Raw genomic sequence first — 13,834 nt, 5'->3', positions numbered from 1 at the left:
CGTTGCCGGACACGGAAAACAGACAAAAAAAAAAAAAAAAAAAAAAAAAAAAAAGAAAATGATCAACAAAGGTTAGTTGTTATTTTTTAAATTGAAATTAGTTATTATTTTTTCAATCCCTGTGTATGGGGTGCATACTATGAGCTCAGCACCTTTGCACATTATTCCACAGTCCTAAGAATCTGAGATCATGAAACCTATTTTTTGGAGGAGGCAACTGAGGCACAGAGAGGTAAGGTGACTGATCCAGGGTCACATGGCCAGCCAAAAGCAGGGCTGGGGTTTGAACCCATTTCTGCCAGGCTCCAAATCCAACAAGGCTCCTAACCATTCCCAGCTTCTTCTATTTCTCAAATACATCAAGCTCATTCTGGCCACAGAGCCCTTGTACCTGCTGTGCCCTGTGTCTGGAACACTCTCCTTCTAGTTCTTTCTATGCTGGCTCCTATATTTTCAGTTCTCAGCTCAAACATCCCCTCCTTAAACAAACCCAGTTACTCCCCTAACATGACCTCAGGTTACAGTACACCCAGCATTTATTCCTAACTGAAATTATCTTGATTGTTTAATCACAGGCTTCTGTATTCTCATCTGTCTCCTTCCTTTAGAAGGTGAGCTCCATGAACACAGTTCACATGCAGGAGAGAACCTGACATATGGAAGGTACTCAGCAAACATTTGCTGCATTAATGAATCATAGAAGTTCATTTCAGCTAACCTGCTTTCTTCCACTCTCTCCTGAGCCATGGTCTTCCTGACCCCTCAGCCACAGAGGCCCGGGAAGTCCCACTTTCAGTACGAAGTCCCTCCCTCCTGCTGAAGTCAGAAGGGCTTCTGCCTCCTCCTGAGGGGGCAGGAGCGCCAAGAGAGGGATTAAAGCAAAGGATACACCCAGTCCAGCTTGAGCCGGCAGGAAGGCAGCTCCGAGCGCATGTCCAGGCTGTAGGTGGTCACCAGCTCGTCTGGGATCAGCATGGGCACAGGGCGGCCCCTCAGGAACATTTTCACGAAGCCCTCCTCTGCCAGGATACCCCCAGAGGTCAGGCGCTGACACCATCTCCCATCCCTATTCCCTCTCCTTTTCTTCAGGCTTCACTTTTTTGGGTTTTTTGTTGTTGTTGTTAACAGGTGGGGAAACTGAGGCCAGAGAGACAAAGGCCCAGTAGCCAGGTCTCCAGTTCTGGCCTGTCACCCTAGCAAGTCTCTAACCAAGCCCCTCTCCCTCTCCCCACTCACCCAGGCTGAAGATAACTTCTTTGGTTTTGCTGTCAGGAAAGGACACAGCAAAAAAAAAAAAAAAAAAAGTGCCTTAGCAAGCAGGTCAGAAAAGGAGAGAAAGCACCCCCCCCCCCCCCCCCGTAGCCAGGTCTCCAGTTCTGGCCTGTCACCCTAGCAAGTCTCTAACCAAGCCCCTCTCCCTCTCCCCACTCACCCAGGCTGAAGATAACTTCTTTGGTTTTGCTGTCAGGAAAGGACACAGCAAAAAAAAAAAAAAAAAAAGGGCCTTAGCAAGCAGGTCAGAAAAGGAGAGAAAGCACCCCCCCCCCGCCCTTCCGCTCCCCAGAGGTCTCTGATGAATAACGGGGGCCGAGTAAGGGGCGGAGCGCTGCCTCTCTGCAGGCCGTGTGCTTTGCTCGGTTGATCTTGCAGAGCCTAAGACACAGGCCCAGAGAGGCAGTGATCGCCAAAGATCACACAGCACGAAGTAGCAGAGACGCGATCCTGGAAGAGGGGAGTCAGCGGGGATCCCTCCCTCCTAATCAACAAGGTGCTCCCCAACGCTCCCCACCCCCAGTCCCTCAGCGCCCCAACTTCAAGCAGCGGGAGAAGCGGCGGTGAAAGTTTAAAGGAAGGGGTGTGTCTCCACATTCCCGCAGCCGGCGGAAAGGGGTGAGGCTCGCCGGCCTGGGTCCCAGGGGATGGGGAAGACCTGGGATCCAGGCCCCGGGAGCGCGGAGAGGAGGGAGTCTGCGAGAGGGTCTCACCCGGCTCCAAAGCTACTCATGGCGGCGGCCGGCGGAGCTTCGGGGCCGGGGGTGGAGCCGGGACCGTCTCCGCCGCTTCCGGCCCTGGGAGGTGCCCGCGCCGCCGCGCCCTGCCCCGCCCTCTGCGACTGACCCCTGGAGCCGGCAGGTCCCACCGGGTCCCACATCCTGGGCCGTGGAGTCCTGATATCAGGCTCTTTTGTGGGGGTGGGTAGAGTGGTTGAGAATATGGACTCGGGAGGGCGCCTGCGTGAGTTCAAACCCCAGTTCTGCCGCTTCCTAGCAGTGTAGACAAGTTGCCCAACCTCTGCCTTGGTTTTCTCATTTTAAGAATGGGGATAAGAATACCTACACCTCCCGGATGGTTGCGAGGATGACATCTGGTAATTCATGTAAAGTGCCTGGAGTATTGCCTGACACATAACACTATAGACGTGTTTGCTAGCATTTGGGAGGAATTGAAAAGTGTGGTTTTGGACCCCGGTCCTGCCTTAGCCCGGCTTCCAAACCCTGACCACGCCACGGAGTCGTGACTCCAGCCTTAAGTTTTGACTTCCCACAGAACTTCAGAATGGCCCCGCCTCCGGGGAGTTGACCACGCCCAGCACTCTGATCACACCCACCTCCTCCTTCTAACCCTGCCCCTGACTTGACTCCCTCTCTTGATAATTGACCGCTCCCCCCACCTCCGCCGACTCTGGCCCCGCCACCCATTCAGACCATGTCCACTTTCACGTGACTCGGTTCCTGTGTTGAGTCCTTTCAAGGACTCCAAGTTAGCTCCGCCTCCTGATATTTGACTACATCCACCTACGTCCCCTGCCCAACCTTCAAACCACGTCCACTTCTGCTTGGCAGTGCCCACTGATGCAGATCTGCCAGTGCTTCTGGAATCTGACCCACCCCCACTTGCCTCAGCTCCTGTGACCCTCACCGCAGGTTCTGGTTCCCTCCAGGCTAACACTCTGGCCACATCCCCAAATTCCGACCACACCCCCACATCCAATTCTCCCATTCTCTGCAGAAACTGAGGCTTCTGCCCTGAATCCACCCGTGGAACTCAATGGGGACTCTACATTACCTTAATAGCCACGCCCATAAGACTGGCTCCACCTAGACTTCCTCTCTGGCTCACCCGGGAGATCCTGACTACCCAGGATTCTGGTGTTCCAGTCTAGCTCAAGGATCTGGCTACACCCCTCAATATGGGCCTGGCCCTTTCAGACCTTCTACCTTGACTGTACCAACTCAAGATTGGTCCCTCCCGTCCTCCGGCACTGTCCTCGCATTCTGAACTAGCTGGCCCCTCTCTAGGTTATGACCTCGTGGCCTGGAGCATGACTCTAAATTCCCCATTCATTCTCCTGCCTATCTGGGGTCCTGGCCCCACTCTCTGTGACGTTACCCCTCCCCGATACTTACCCTTCCTTTTTGGCACTACAATTGCTGCTGGAGGATGTGGTTCGGCTGCGGGGGTCCTCGCGGCGCACCGAGGCGAGACGCTCTGGCGACAAGTAGCGGCGGCCACTGCGAAAAGAGAGCACGCAGCTGGGGACAGAGCGCTAGATTAGCAGGTGAGTGTTGAGGGCGGGCGACAACGTCCCTGCACCCTCCGTCGCTGGAGCTCGGGTACTTGAGTCCCTCCCTCTCCGTGCAAACAGCCTTCTTCTCCCACAAGGGCTTGGAAGAGGCTGGTCACCCGGGCTGCCGTCTTACCTGCGCCCAGAGGTCGCCTCCTTCTTGGGGGAGGATGGGGATGTTGCATAGCCCCCCACACGCCGCGGGGGGCCCGAGCCATTGAGGGGAGTCCTGGTGGGAAGGCCTTTCAAGAGCTGACACACTGGAGAGAGGGGGTTAGAGGACAGAAGAGGATGAGTGTTTAGGTCCGGGCCCCGGGCCCTCCCCATCTCACCCCTCTAGTCTCAAGAGGATACCCGAGGCAGTGGTGCCTAGCCTTGGGGGCGCCCGGCCCTTGGGGGTGCCCCGCGCGCGCAGCGCCGCGCCCTGTTCTTCGCACGCCCGCAAGCGGCGCAGCGCGTCAGCCAGCGCCGCCTTTAGGACCGCCAGCTCGTCTTCCTGCAGCTGCAGCCGCTGCTCCAGCGCCGACACGCGGTCGTCCACCTCCATGCCGCTCGTGCCCGACAAATTGTCATCTGGAAGGCGGGGGAGCGTCGGCTGCGGTGGCCACCCAGGAGCTCCAATGCCCGAGGCGTCCCTCCCGCCTTCCCGGGTCTAAGCGGGGCCAGCCACACCCCTTTCCTGTCCCGTAACGTGGGGCTGGGACGCTTGAAGATGGGCCAAGAGGGGCTCGAAAGGGGAAGGAAATCCCCACCGCTCTCCATCCCTTCCCCACACTCCTCTCTCTGCCACAGCGCCCTGGCCGTGTGACCTTGGGGAAGTCCCTTCCCCTCTTACATTCTAAGATTCTACGAATCCAGGAGCCTCTCACTCTAGTTTTAAGATTCTATGACTAAGGGCCGGCCCGTGGCTCACTCGGGAGAGTGCGGTGCTGATAACACCAAGGCCCCGGGTTCGGATCCCATATAGGGATGGCCGGTTTGCTCACTGGGTGAGCGTGGTGCTGACAACACCAAGTCAAGGGTTAAGATCCCCTTACCGGTCATCTTTAAAAAAAAAAAAAAGATTCTATGACTAAGATGCTAAATATCTATGAGCGATACCAACACTTTAGGGATGATACCAACCTACTCCTAGTGACATCAATGTCCTAGGATTGATCCCCAACATTCTCTGACGAATATTCCATCATGGATACTAACGTCCCCTAAGACTTTCCAAGCAAAAGGTCACGTCTGGTTCCTGCTCTTCCCCTCCTCTCTTCACCAAGGGGTTCGACCCTAGAGCCAACTGCAAAGACAGAGCCTCTGCGGCCCCTGGCGGCTGACTTGGGGGTTGCAGGCAGCGCGTCGCAGACCCAGGAGACCCAAGGAAGAGAGATGCGGGCGGGGATGACACTCAAACTCTGTTCCCCAGCCAGAGTTCCTCTCCTCTGTTCCTCTTCTTTATTTCGCCTCTGTACCCCCCGCCCCAGATTCGGCCCTCCTCCTCCTCCTCTGCAGTCCATGACTGGAGCCAAAATGACTCCCCCATCGTACCCCACCCCCCAGCCCATTTTCCCCGAAGTGAGAGGGCGGAGAACCGAGGTGGTCCCCCTTTCCTTCTTCCCCACCCCCAACAGTCATACCTAGACTCATTGCTGACCACAACCGAGAAGACCCTGGCTCCCAGCCTGGTGGAAGTAAAGGTGGTAGCATAAACAGGGACGGGGTATGGAGGTCGCCCCTGCCATCCCGCGTTCATACATTTCCCAGCCTGCCCGTTCCCCGCCTGCCCGCTGGGCTCCGCAGTGCAGCCGCCGGTCTTTCCCCTCCCTCCCCACCGTGGCCCAATCGCCTGCTGAGCCTCGCCCGCCCTGCCCCCCACCCAGCGCCTCCCAAGTCCGTGGCTAGACCTGCAGAGGAAGGTGGGGGCCTCCCGAGGTCAGAGGAGAAAGCTGTCAAGATTTGGAACTTATAACAAGCGGAATCGCGGGGTCCTGTTGGCATCACGTTTTGCGAACGAGGAAACTAAGAACGGAGGTTGGAGGGAGTGTGCAGAGACACTCCAAAGGTCACACAGCCAATAGGTGGGAGGCAGGGGGACCCAATCACCTCGTTGCGCTGAGGCTCTCCTACCTACCAGTAATAATAAAGGGGTATGTTGTTGTGACCTTGCATGTGCCAGGTGCCACTCAAGAAAAACACTTATCATGTTTCCTGGCTCATAGTATGTGCTCAATAAATCCAGAATAAAATTACCTATTTTTATGGTTCCTAATGCTCCTGGCAACTATAGTAGTTGTATTATAACCATTTTAGGAGGAGAGGAGGAGGAAGGAGACTGAAGCCCAGAGAAATGAGGTAACTTGCACATGGACACACAGTGTTTCAGGGGCAGAACTCCACCCAGCCTTAGGCACCCTGCCATCTTGTCTCTTAGAGGGGCAGAAGAGGACAAAATGAGCACTCTGGGTTCTCTGCCAACTCCAGTAGTCCTTGGCACTAGGGCGTGTGCTCAGGGGACTGAGCCCCCAAACTGGAAGATGGTCCCTTCTCAGGGCCTCCTGAGTGAAATGGAGGTTCTTTCATCTTTATCCTTCAGTCCCCACCCAGAGAAGCCAGCTGCCTTCTGAGGCCTTGGCCTGGCCCATCCCATCCCCCATGACTCAAGCCCTCTGCTCCTTCCTGATCATTCCCCTACCCTCAGCCCCTTTGACCAGAGACCACCTCCCACTTCCCATTTCTCTTCCCATCTTCTCTCCTCTCTGTCCCCAACTCCCCTCCTCTGAGTGGAGGCAAAGTCCTCTGGCTGTCCTACCTGGTCCCACACCCTGCCCTCAACTCAGCATCCATTCCCACCCCCACACCCCTCTAATCTGTCTGTCCATCTTCTAAGGAGTAAGGGGAGGGTTCCAGAGGCTTGAGAGGGGAGAGGGAGGGGAGAGTTCCAGGCCCTGTCCACCGCCAGGCCTACCCCCTTTCAATCCCAGGTTCCTGAGGGTTCTGCTCTCCTTCTCTCTAACTAGCCACCACCTGGGGAGCAGGGGAGGGTCCAAGAGGATGAGAGCCAGAATCAGGGCTTTGGGGATGCGGACCTTACTCTGGGGTCAGGGTCCTGCTGAGGGGGAGATGGGGGGCTCTTCAGCAAGGGAGGTCGATGGGGACCTGGAAGGAGGAGGTTGGGGCAGGAGGAGAGGGTCCAGCCCTGGGCGGCGCTAGGGTCGGAATTGAGGAGGGGTCTCACCGTTGCAGTATTGCAGCAGCGAGGACGTGTCGTAGAGGCCGCAGAAGGCCGGGCCGCGCTCCGCCATCGCCCCGCCACAGCCACCGCCAGCTCCCCCGGCCCCAGCCCGTGCCCGGTCCCCCCCCCAGGCCCTGCCTCCCGTTGCCATAGCAACGCCCTTCGTTCCAGCATCCCCAGCTCGGCCCTCTCCGCATCAGGCGGCCGGCGCTGGGCCTGGCATCAGGGTCATCCCCCAGGATGCCCAGAAAAGGGGGTCGGGACACCCCCTGCCAGGCCCCCCAACAAAATCCTTGGTCTAGGATTGGCTGCTCCGGGATTCTCCTAGGTACTGTCTGGCCCCGCCCACAACCGGCGTATATTTTCTCTCGACCCCCTTCTCGCCTGTTCAAAACCAATGAAAGCCTGTCGCGCAGGCCCCTCCGCCAATAGGGATGCAGAGGGATTGGAAGGGGCAGGGCCTTCTCTGCTTTTTAGCCTGAAGTGTAGCCTCCGGCTCTCCTATCCCCCAAACCTTCTCCCTAATCTTTTGTTGGATTTCCCAAAAGCCCCCTCGCAAGACCGGGTCCGACTTAAGATCCTCGAACCCGTCCCCGTGTCCACTAGCTCCGCCCCAGAACACCTATTCTAGCCCACGCCTCCGAGCTCTTGTTTATGAGATCTAGACCCACCCCCAGGGCTGTTAGCTCCACCCCCAGAAGTTCTGTTCCCGCCCCTAGATCCATTAGCATCGCCCCTGAATGCCCGAGGGTTTAGTAAACTTCGCCCAGAGCTCTTGACCGGACTTCTAGTAGGATTAGTTCCGCCTTCGGAACTTAGACCCCTCTCCCGGAGTCTGGTAGTCCCTTCCAAACCTTCCCTTCCACTTTCTCCTCTGCGGCCCCAGGCCCTTAGCTCTGCTCCTAGAGCCCTAGTCTTCCACAACCGCAATCTCCAGTCCGGGTTTTGACATAGACCTAGTTGTGAGGCCTGGACCAGCTGGCAGTGTCGGTCAGAGCTGGCTCTGAAGTTGGGGGGAAGAGGGGAAGTCAAAAACCTGACAATTAATTTAAAGAATATTGGACCGCCTTCTCCAAGTCTCCACTGAGGAGCAATACCTAGAGATGACTCAGACCATGTTCTATAGACAGCGAAAGCGAGGCCAAGAGCTGAAAGAGATTTGCCTCTGGACGCACTGGCAGACAGTCCCGGGATTGTCCCGGGATCGAGTCTTGACTCCACCACTGTCTGGTTGTGTGATGTTGAGCCTCAGTTTCTTCATCTAGAAAGTGGGGACTCATAATTGTGCCTACCTCTTTCATTTATCCAAAAATGTTTACTGAGTGCCTACTATGTGCCAAGCTGTGTTCTAGGTGCTGGAGTTTCAGGAGTGACCAAGTCACTGTCAAAGTTTTCTCTCATGGGTCTTGCAGTTTAATGGAGGAGGTAAGCCACTGTATACAACAGAAATAATAGGTAACATTGACTGAGCACTTACTCTGTGCCAGGCATTCATTTATCCTCAAACAAGCTCTTTTTTCCTCACCACTTTACAGATGAAGAAACAGGCATACAACTGGTAAGATCATTTCAGATCCTGGTAAGTACAAAGATGATAAGACAGGATGATATGATCAAGAAGGATGAGGGGAGGGCCAGCCTGTGGCTCACTCGGGAGAGCGTGGTGCTGATAACACCAAGGCCACGGGTTCGGATCCCTAACTTTGAGATGGGCTTGGAAAACTTGACAAAAATTAGGGGAAGGCATTTTAGGCAAAGAAAATTTCTAGAACAAAAGCTGGGGGGCTGGGAAGGGTTTAAAGAGTTAGGGAGTCATGGAGAAAAGGCTGGAAGAGCTTAGCAAAGGCCTTGAAGGCAATGGAGAGGAGCCTGAGCTTTATCCCAAGGGCACTGTGGAGCCATGGCAGGTTCTGAACAGGGAAAGGACAGAATACGGTTTGCGCTTTAGCATGACCATGCTGGCTGCCTGGCAGCACTATCGCAAGTGGTGGTGGATAGGACCAGATTCAAGAAGCTTGGTGGACAGCCTGCCTGTGGCTCACTTGGGAGAGCGTGGTGCTGACAACACCAAGTCAAGGGTTAAGATCCCCTTACTGGTCATCTTTTTAAAAAAAGATCCCCTTACTGGTCATCTTTTTAAAAAAAGATCCCCTTACTGGTCATCTTTTTAAAAAAAGATCCCCTTACTGGTCATCTTTTTAAAAAAAGATCCCCTTACTGGTCATCTTTTTAAAAAAAGATCCCCTTACTGGTCATCTTTTTAAAAAAAGATCCCCTTACTGGTCATCTTTTTAAAAAAAGATCCCCTTACTGGTCATCTTTTTAAAAAAAGATCCCCTTACTGGTCATCTTTTTAAAAAAAGATCCCCTTACTGGTCATCTTTTTAAAAAAAGATCCCCTTACTGGTCATCTTTTTAAAAAAAGATCCCCTTACTGGTCATCTTTTTCAACAAAAAAAAAAGAAGCCTGGAGGAAAATGCCCAGGCTATCTTGCTCTCCTTGACATGCTTGGAAAGGGGCTTCTGGCTCATCCACCACCACTAGGGGGTAGCCAGGGACCCCTACAGATTCAGATGTCTCTGCAGCTCCTCCCAGGGCCAGGATGTTTACTACCGGATTTGGACATAGGGGGAGGCTGGAGCTGTCTGTAGGTCCCCAGCTGAGAGCCCCTCTGCTCTCTCCCACCCCCATCCTGGCCTCTGGGCCCTTGGAGCCTCCACCCCACCCAGCATGAGATTATGTCAACATAGCCCCGCTGCTTTTGGCCAGGACAATATTTGCCCTCAGGATCTGGGGAGGTTGCTATGGAGACGTACCCCCCTCTGGGCTTGGAGAAAATGGAGGGGAGCTGTGTGTCTCTGCCTCATCTCTGTTTGATTGTGGCTTTGAGAGTGTTTACCCCCCACGCCCATCTCTCTAGGCTCCAAGTCTCTGTCTCTGCCTTTGTCTCTCTCTGAGTACTCATCCCTGGGCTCTTTGTTTCTTAGGTCTTGTCTCTCGGTCTCTTTCTCTGTCCCTCGCTCTCTCTCTCTGGGTCCCCATCTCTGTGTTTCTGTCTTTTCATGTCTCTTTCTTCTCTGGGCTTCATGTCTCTTTGGATCCCCATATTTTTGTGTTTGTTTCTTCAGGCCACTGTCTCTGGACCTCTGTCTCTGCCTGTCCCAGGGTTCCTAGCTCTCTGAGTCTTGTCTGTATGCCTGCGTGTGTGTGCCTGAACCAGTGTCTCTCATCAGGTCTCTGTTTCTCTGGAACCCATGTCCCCTGTGTCACATTCTCTCAACCTCCATCTCCCAGGTCTTCTCTCTCTGAGCCTGTCTCTGTCTCTTTGCCTCTTTCTGGATCCTCTGGTTTGTGGGCGTGTCTCTCTCTGTCTCCTTCTCTCTGTTCTGATCTCTCTCCCTCTCTGTATCTCTCTGTCTTTATGAGTGTGTGTCTCTCTCTGAGTCTCTGTCTTTCAGGCCTCATCTCTCTGCAGTACTGAATCTAGGGGACCTCTTGGCCTCCCGTTTCTGGCCTCAGGCCCCATGGAGCGCCCCTTCTCCCCATCTCTCTCTGCCTCATTTCTCCTAAACCATCTGCCGCTCTCCAGGCCCCTCCTGCTCCCTGCAGGCTCTGCTTGGCCAGGCAGCCCCATGGGGGGAGACACAGGCCTTCCAGCTTCCTCCTACCATTGCATATTGAAGTTGGGGGCAGGGGGGAAGAGCTAGGAGACCTGGGACCAAGGGCAATGGAGAGAGACAAACAGACAACCAGAGAGAAGATGGGACAAGAGGGTAAGACAAAAGAGAAAGCATAGAGACAGGCAAAAAGAAATGACCCAGAGGAAGAGAGGGACCAGTAGAAATAAGCAGAGAGGCAGAATGAAACAAGGAGAAATGAGAAAAGACAGCCCAGCAGACAGGGGAGAGAGACAGAGACAGGCTGAGAGTAGGGCTAGAGAAAGGATGTTTGGACCAAAGAAGGAGAGAAGATAGCACGGAGAGAGGCAGGCAGCAGAGAAAAGAAGGGAAGGGGGAGGGAAAAGGAGAGAGACAGAGACAGGGAGAAAGTGACATGGAGAGGCAAGGGAGGAAGAGACATGGATGGAGAGGTGCGGAGAGGAGGCAGGCTAAATTTAGAGACAGGAATTGAGCAGGAAAATGGAGATCCAATGGGGAGAGTGTTAAAAGCCATGGGGAATGAGGCTCCTCTCTTTCTGGGTCCCCTGAGGTGGGGGTAGCACATGTCATGTGGCTGCCTGGGAGAGGCTGGGTAGCCAGGAGGGCGCATAGCTGCTTCCCTGCCTGGTTTCCATATGCCCTGCGCATGGGAGCTGGAGGGAGCCTGTGTGGGCACCTCTGTGGCCCTGCTGCCCCCTCCTCAGACCCTGGCAGACTGCAAAGGACCCCAGAGGGGTGGGCAGGGGGCCAGCCAGGGACCCAGGCATCTACCTGGTCTACCCACCTACCCCGCCATCCATTCTCCATGCCCGCAGCCTGTGTTCTCCTAGAGGGAATGATGAGGGAGGGTCGGGGAGCACTGAGCCCAAGACCACCAGGCTCATCTGCGTGTGCATCCCCTACCCTGTCCCCATCTCTCATTCTCTCCGTCTCTCAGCTGTATCTGCGATCTCTGTTTCTCTCTCTTAGCTTTCTCTCTCTCCCTCCTCCCTTGATTACCTCTCTGTCTTTCTATGTATTTCTCTGTCTCTTTTTTTAAAAAGTTTAATATTTTTTATTTATTTTGGGGGTGAGGGGGCTGGCCAGTGCAGTGATCCGAACCCTTGACCTTGGTGTTGTGACACCACGCTGTAACCAGCTGAGTTAACCTGACAGCCCTCTGTGTATTTCTGTCTCCGTTTCTGTCTCTTTCTTTTCCTGCCTTTCTCTGCCTGCCTCCCCTTCTCCACCTTTCTTGGTCCTTGGTTTCTTTTCCTGTCTCTCACAGCCTCTCCTCTCCCCAGCCTCCCCACCCGTCCCTTCCTCCTCAGGGGAGTGACCCTCTAGGCCCTCTTGGGGCCAAGGAGAAACTCCTTCCCAGCCCCATTCTCTCCCTGAGGTGCCGAGGCGTCGAGCAATCTCAGACCCCTTTCCGTCTCCACTCCATGAACTGTGCCTTTCCCAGGCCCAGAGGGCGCCAGGAGTGTGCAGCAGAGAGCAGGGAGGCCGGCCAGAGGCAGGGAGCGAGGACCGTGGGCCCTCCCCAGGCTTGTCTGTGTCCTTCCAGCTTCTTGTGTGGGACCTCATGCCACTCCTTACTCCCTGCCCCTCCTCGGACCTCTGTGCCTTAGGGCCTCAGTTTCTCCCCTGCAATATGGGCAGGCTTGCCTCTGTCCCACTTATCTTATAGGTCCCAGGAGAGTGTGTGTTCATGATGCATGTTAACTGTATGATTAATGTGCATGAACCCATGGTTTGTGTTAAACGGCAATGAAGGTGCTGAGAGCTGGGACTGGGTTCTAAGCTCTCCCTTCAATGTACAGATGTTCCCTATATTTGGGGCAAAGGAAGAGATTGGAAAGAGAGATTGTAAGAATGTGTGTGATTCAGTGGTGACTGTGACCATGAGACCACATGAGGCTGTAGATTCGTGTGTGATTGTGGGATGATGGTGTGTGACCCCGTGATTGTGTGTGACTGTGGGATGGAGGGATTGCAGTGTGACACTAGTATGACTGTATGTGACTGTGGGGTGGTGGGATTGCATGAGAGATGTGTGACTGTGACACATGTGTGGCTGTGTGACATGTGTGTGACTGGGGTAGTGGGATCCTGTGTGTGACACATGTATGAGTGTATGTCGCTTGTGAGTGTGAGTGGGACTGTGATGAAGAGTTGTGTGTCTGTATGACCATATAATTGGGTGTGACTGTGTGAGTGTGACAGTGTGACAGTGTGATGCTGAGAGCTTGTGAGAGTGTGTGCCTCAGTGACAGGGAATGTGTGTTGTTGGGATGTGACGGTGGGCTCTGTGGATGATATACGAAGTGTGTGAGACTGTGAGAGTGTTAATGGGTGTGGTTGCTTAACACTGGGACTTTCAGCTTGCATCATGAAAGGATTGTATGATTGTGTGAGTAACCACATAACCGTGTACATTTATTTTATCAGTCATCATTCCTTGAGTCCCTGCTCTGGATGAAGCGGGGACCCAGTGGTGACTGAGTTACCCTGGCCCTGTGCTCACGGGGCACACAGTCCAGCAGGGGAGACGGGTATTTGTATCATGACCTAGTGATTGTGTGAATGTCTGTGTGATTGACAGTGTTATTGGAACTGTAGAAAACTGTGATTGTGTTACTGTAGGAGACCACAGCACCAGGCATTGGCTATGTGTCACTGTGGATGACTGTCAAATTGTGAGTGAGAGACTGTGGCTCTCTGGGTATGACTATGGGATTGTATGACTGGGAATGAACGTTTGACTGTGAGAAACAGTGTGTGAGATTCTGTGACTGTGCCTCTCTGTGGCTTGGTGTACGGAATTGTGTGTGATGCTGTGTGTGACTGAGGCTCTCTGTATGAGTGACTGGAAGAGTTGGGGTGCTTTGTGACCAGGGGGCTGTGGGTGGGATTTTATGAGAGATTGTGCACACGTGGTGGGGGGTCCTCAGCACAATCAGGATAACTCCATGACTGCTTTCTTAAGTGACCTTGAGTGACTGTGATATTCACACGACTGCCCCCTCCCAGCTACCCCCTCCTGTTCCCTGTCTTGCCCTGGCCCCGCCCCCTCTCACCACCCAGGCTGCCAGTGCCTGTCACCTCATCCAGAGCATGAGTGAGACACGGGTGGCAGGGGCTGTAGGAGCAAGTGATCAGGAGCAGGACTGGGGACAGGTGAGTGTCCCCTAATCCCAGCTCATTCCTTCTATCCCCTCGTCCCCCTCAAGTCTCTGGCATTCTCTCTTGTTTTCTCTGTTTCTCAACCTATGAATTTGTCTCTTTCTGTCTCTCTGTGGCCACAGTCTCTGTCCTCAACTCTGTCTGTCTCTTGGTGTCTCCATCTCTATGTCTCTCAATCTCTGTTCAGCCTCTGGAATGCTTTGTTTCTGCACTTCTAGCTCTCT

General features: G+C 54.3%; 2 protein-coding genes across 3 annotated transcripts in view; one reads left to right on the top strand and one right to left on the bottom strand.

The window, feature by feature from the left end:
- The window catches only part of EML2 (echinoderm microtubule associated protein like 2), a gene marked incomplete at its 3' end in the record, with an annotated part of 18,152 nt that extends 11,216 nt beyond the window's left edge, over positions 1 to 6,936 (bottom strand). The window contains exons 1-6 of the mRNA XM_008578611.1: positions 6,789 to 6,936; positions 3,920 to 4,138; positions 3,702 to 3,825; positions 3,408 to 3,512; positions 1,433 to 1,461; positions 890 to 1,019 (exon numbers count right to left, since the gene is read on the bottom strand). Coding sequence (XP_008576833.1) covers positions 890 to 1,019; positions 1,433 to 1,461; positions 3,408 to 3,512; positions 3,702 to 3,825; positions 3,920 to 4,138; positions 6,789 to 6,936 — 755 coding nt within the window. The remainder of the gene's footprint in view (positions 1 to 889; positions 1,020 to 1,432; positions 1,462 to 3,407; positions 3,513 to 3,701; positions 3,826 to 3,919; positions 4,139 to 6,788) is intronic.
- Positions 6,937 to 13,562: 6,626 nt separating this feature from the next.
- GIPR (gastric inhibitory polypeptide receptor) overlaps positions 13,563 to 13,834 on the top strand; it is a 9,548-nt gene continuing 9,276 nt past the window's right edge. For both annotated transcript variants that reach the window (XM_008578603.1, XM_008578604.1), the window contains exon 1: positions 13,563 to 13,604. The gene's annotated coding sequence lies outside the window, so the exon portion shown is untranslated. The remainder of the gene's footprint in view (positions 13,605 to 13,834) is intronic.

Source organism: Galeopterus variegatus, unplaced genomic scaffold, assembly GCF_000696425.1.
Source record: "Galeopterus variegatus unplaced genomic scaffold, G_variegatus-3.0.2 Scaffold1725, whole genome shotgun sequence".
In the NCBI taxonomy this organism is placed as follows: Eukaryota; Metazoa; Chordata; class Mammalia; order Dermoptera; family Cynocephalidae; genus Galeopterus; species Galeopterus variegatus.
Note: the sequence above shows the minus strand (reverse complement) of the source record. Positions and strands in the feature narration are given on the sequence as shown.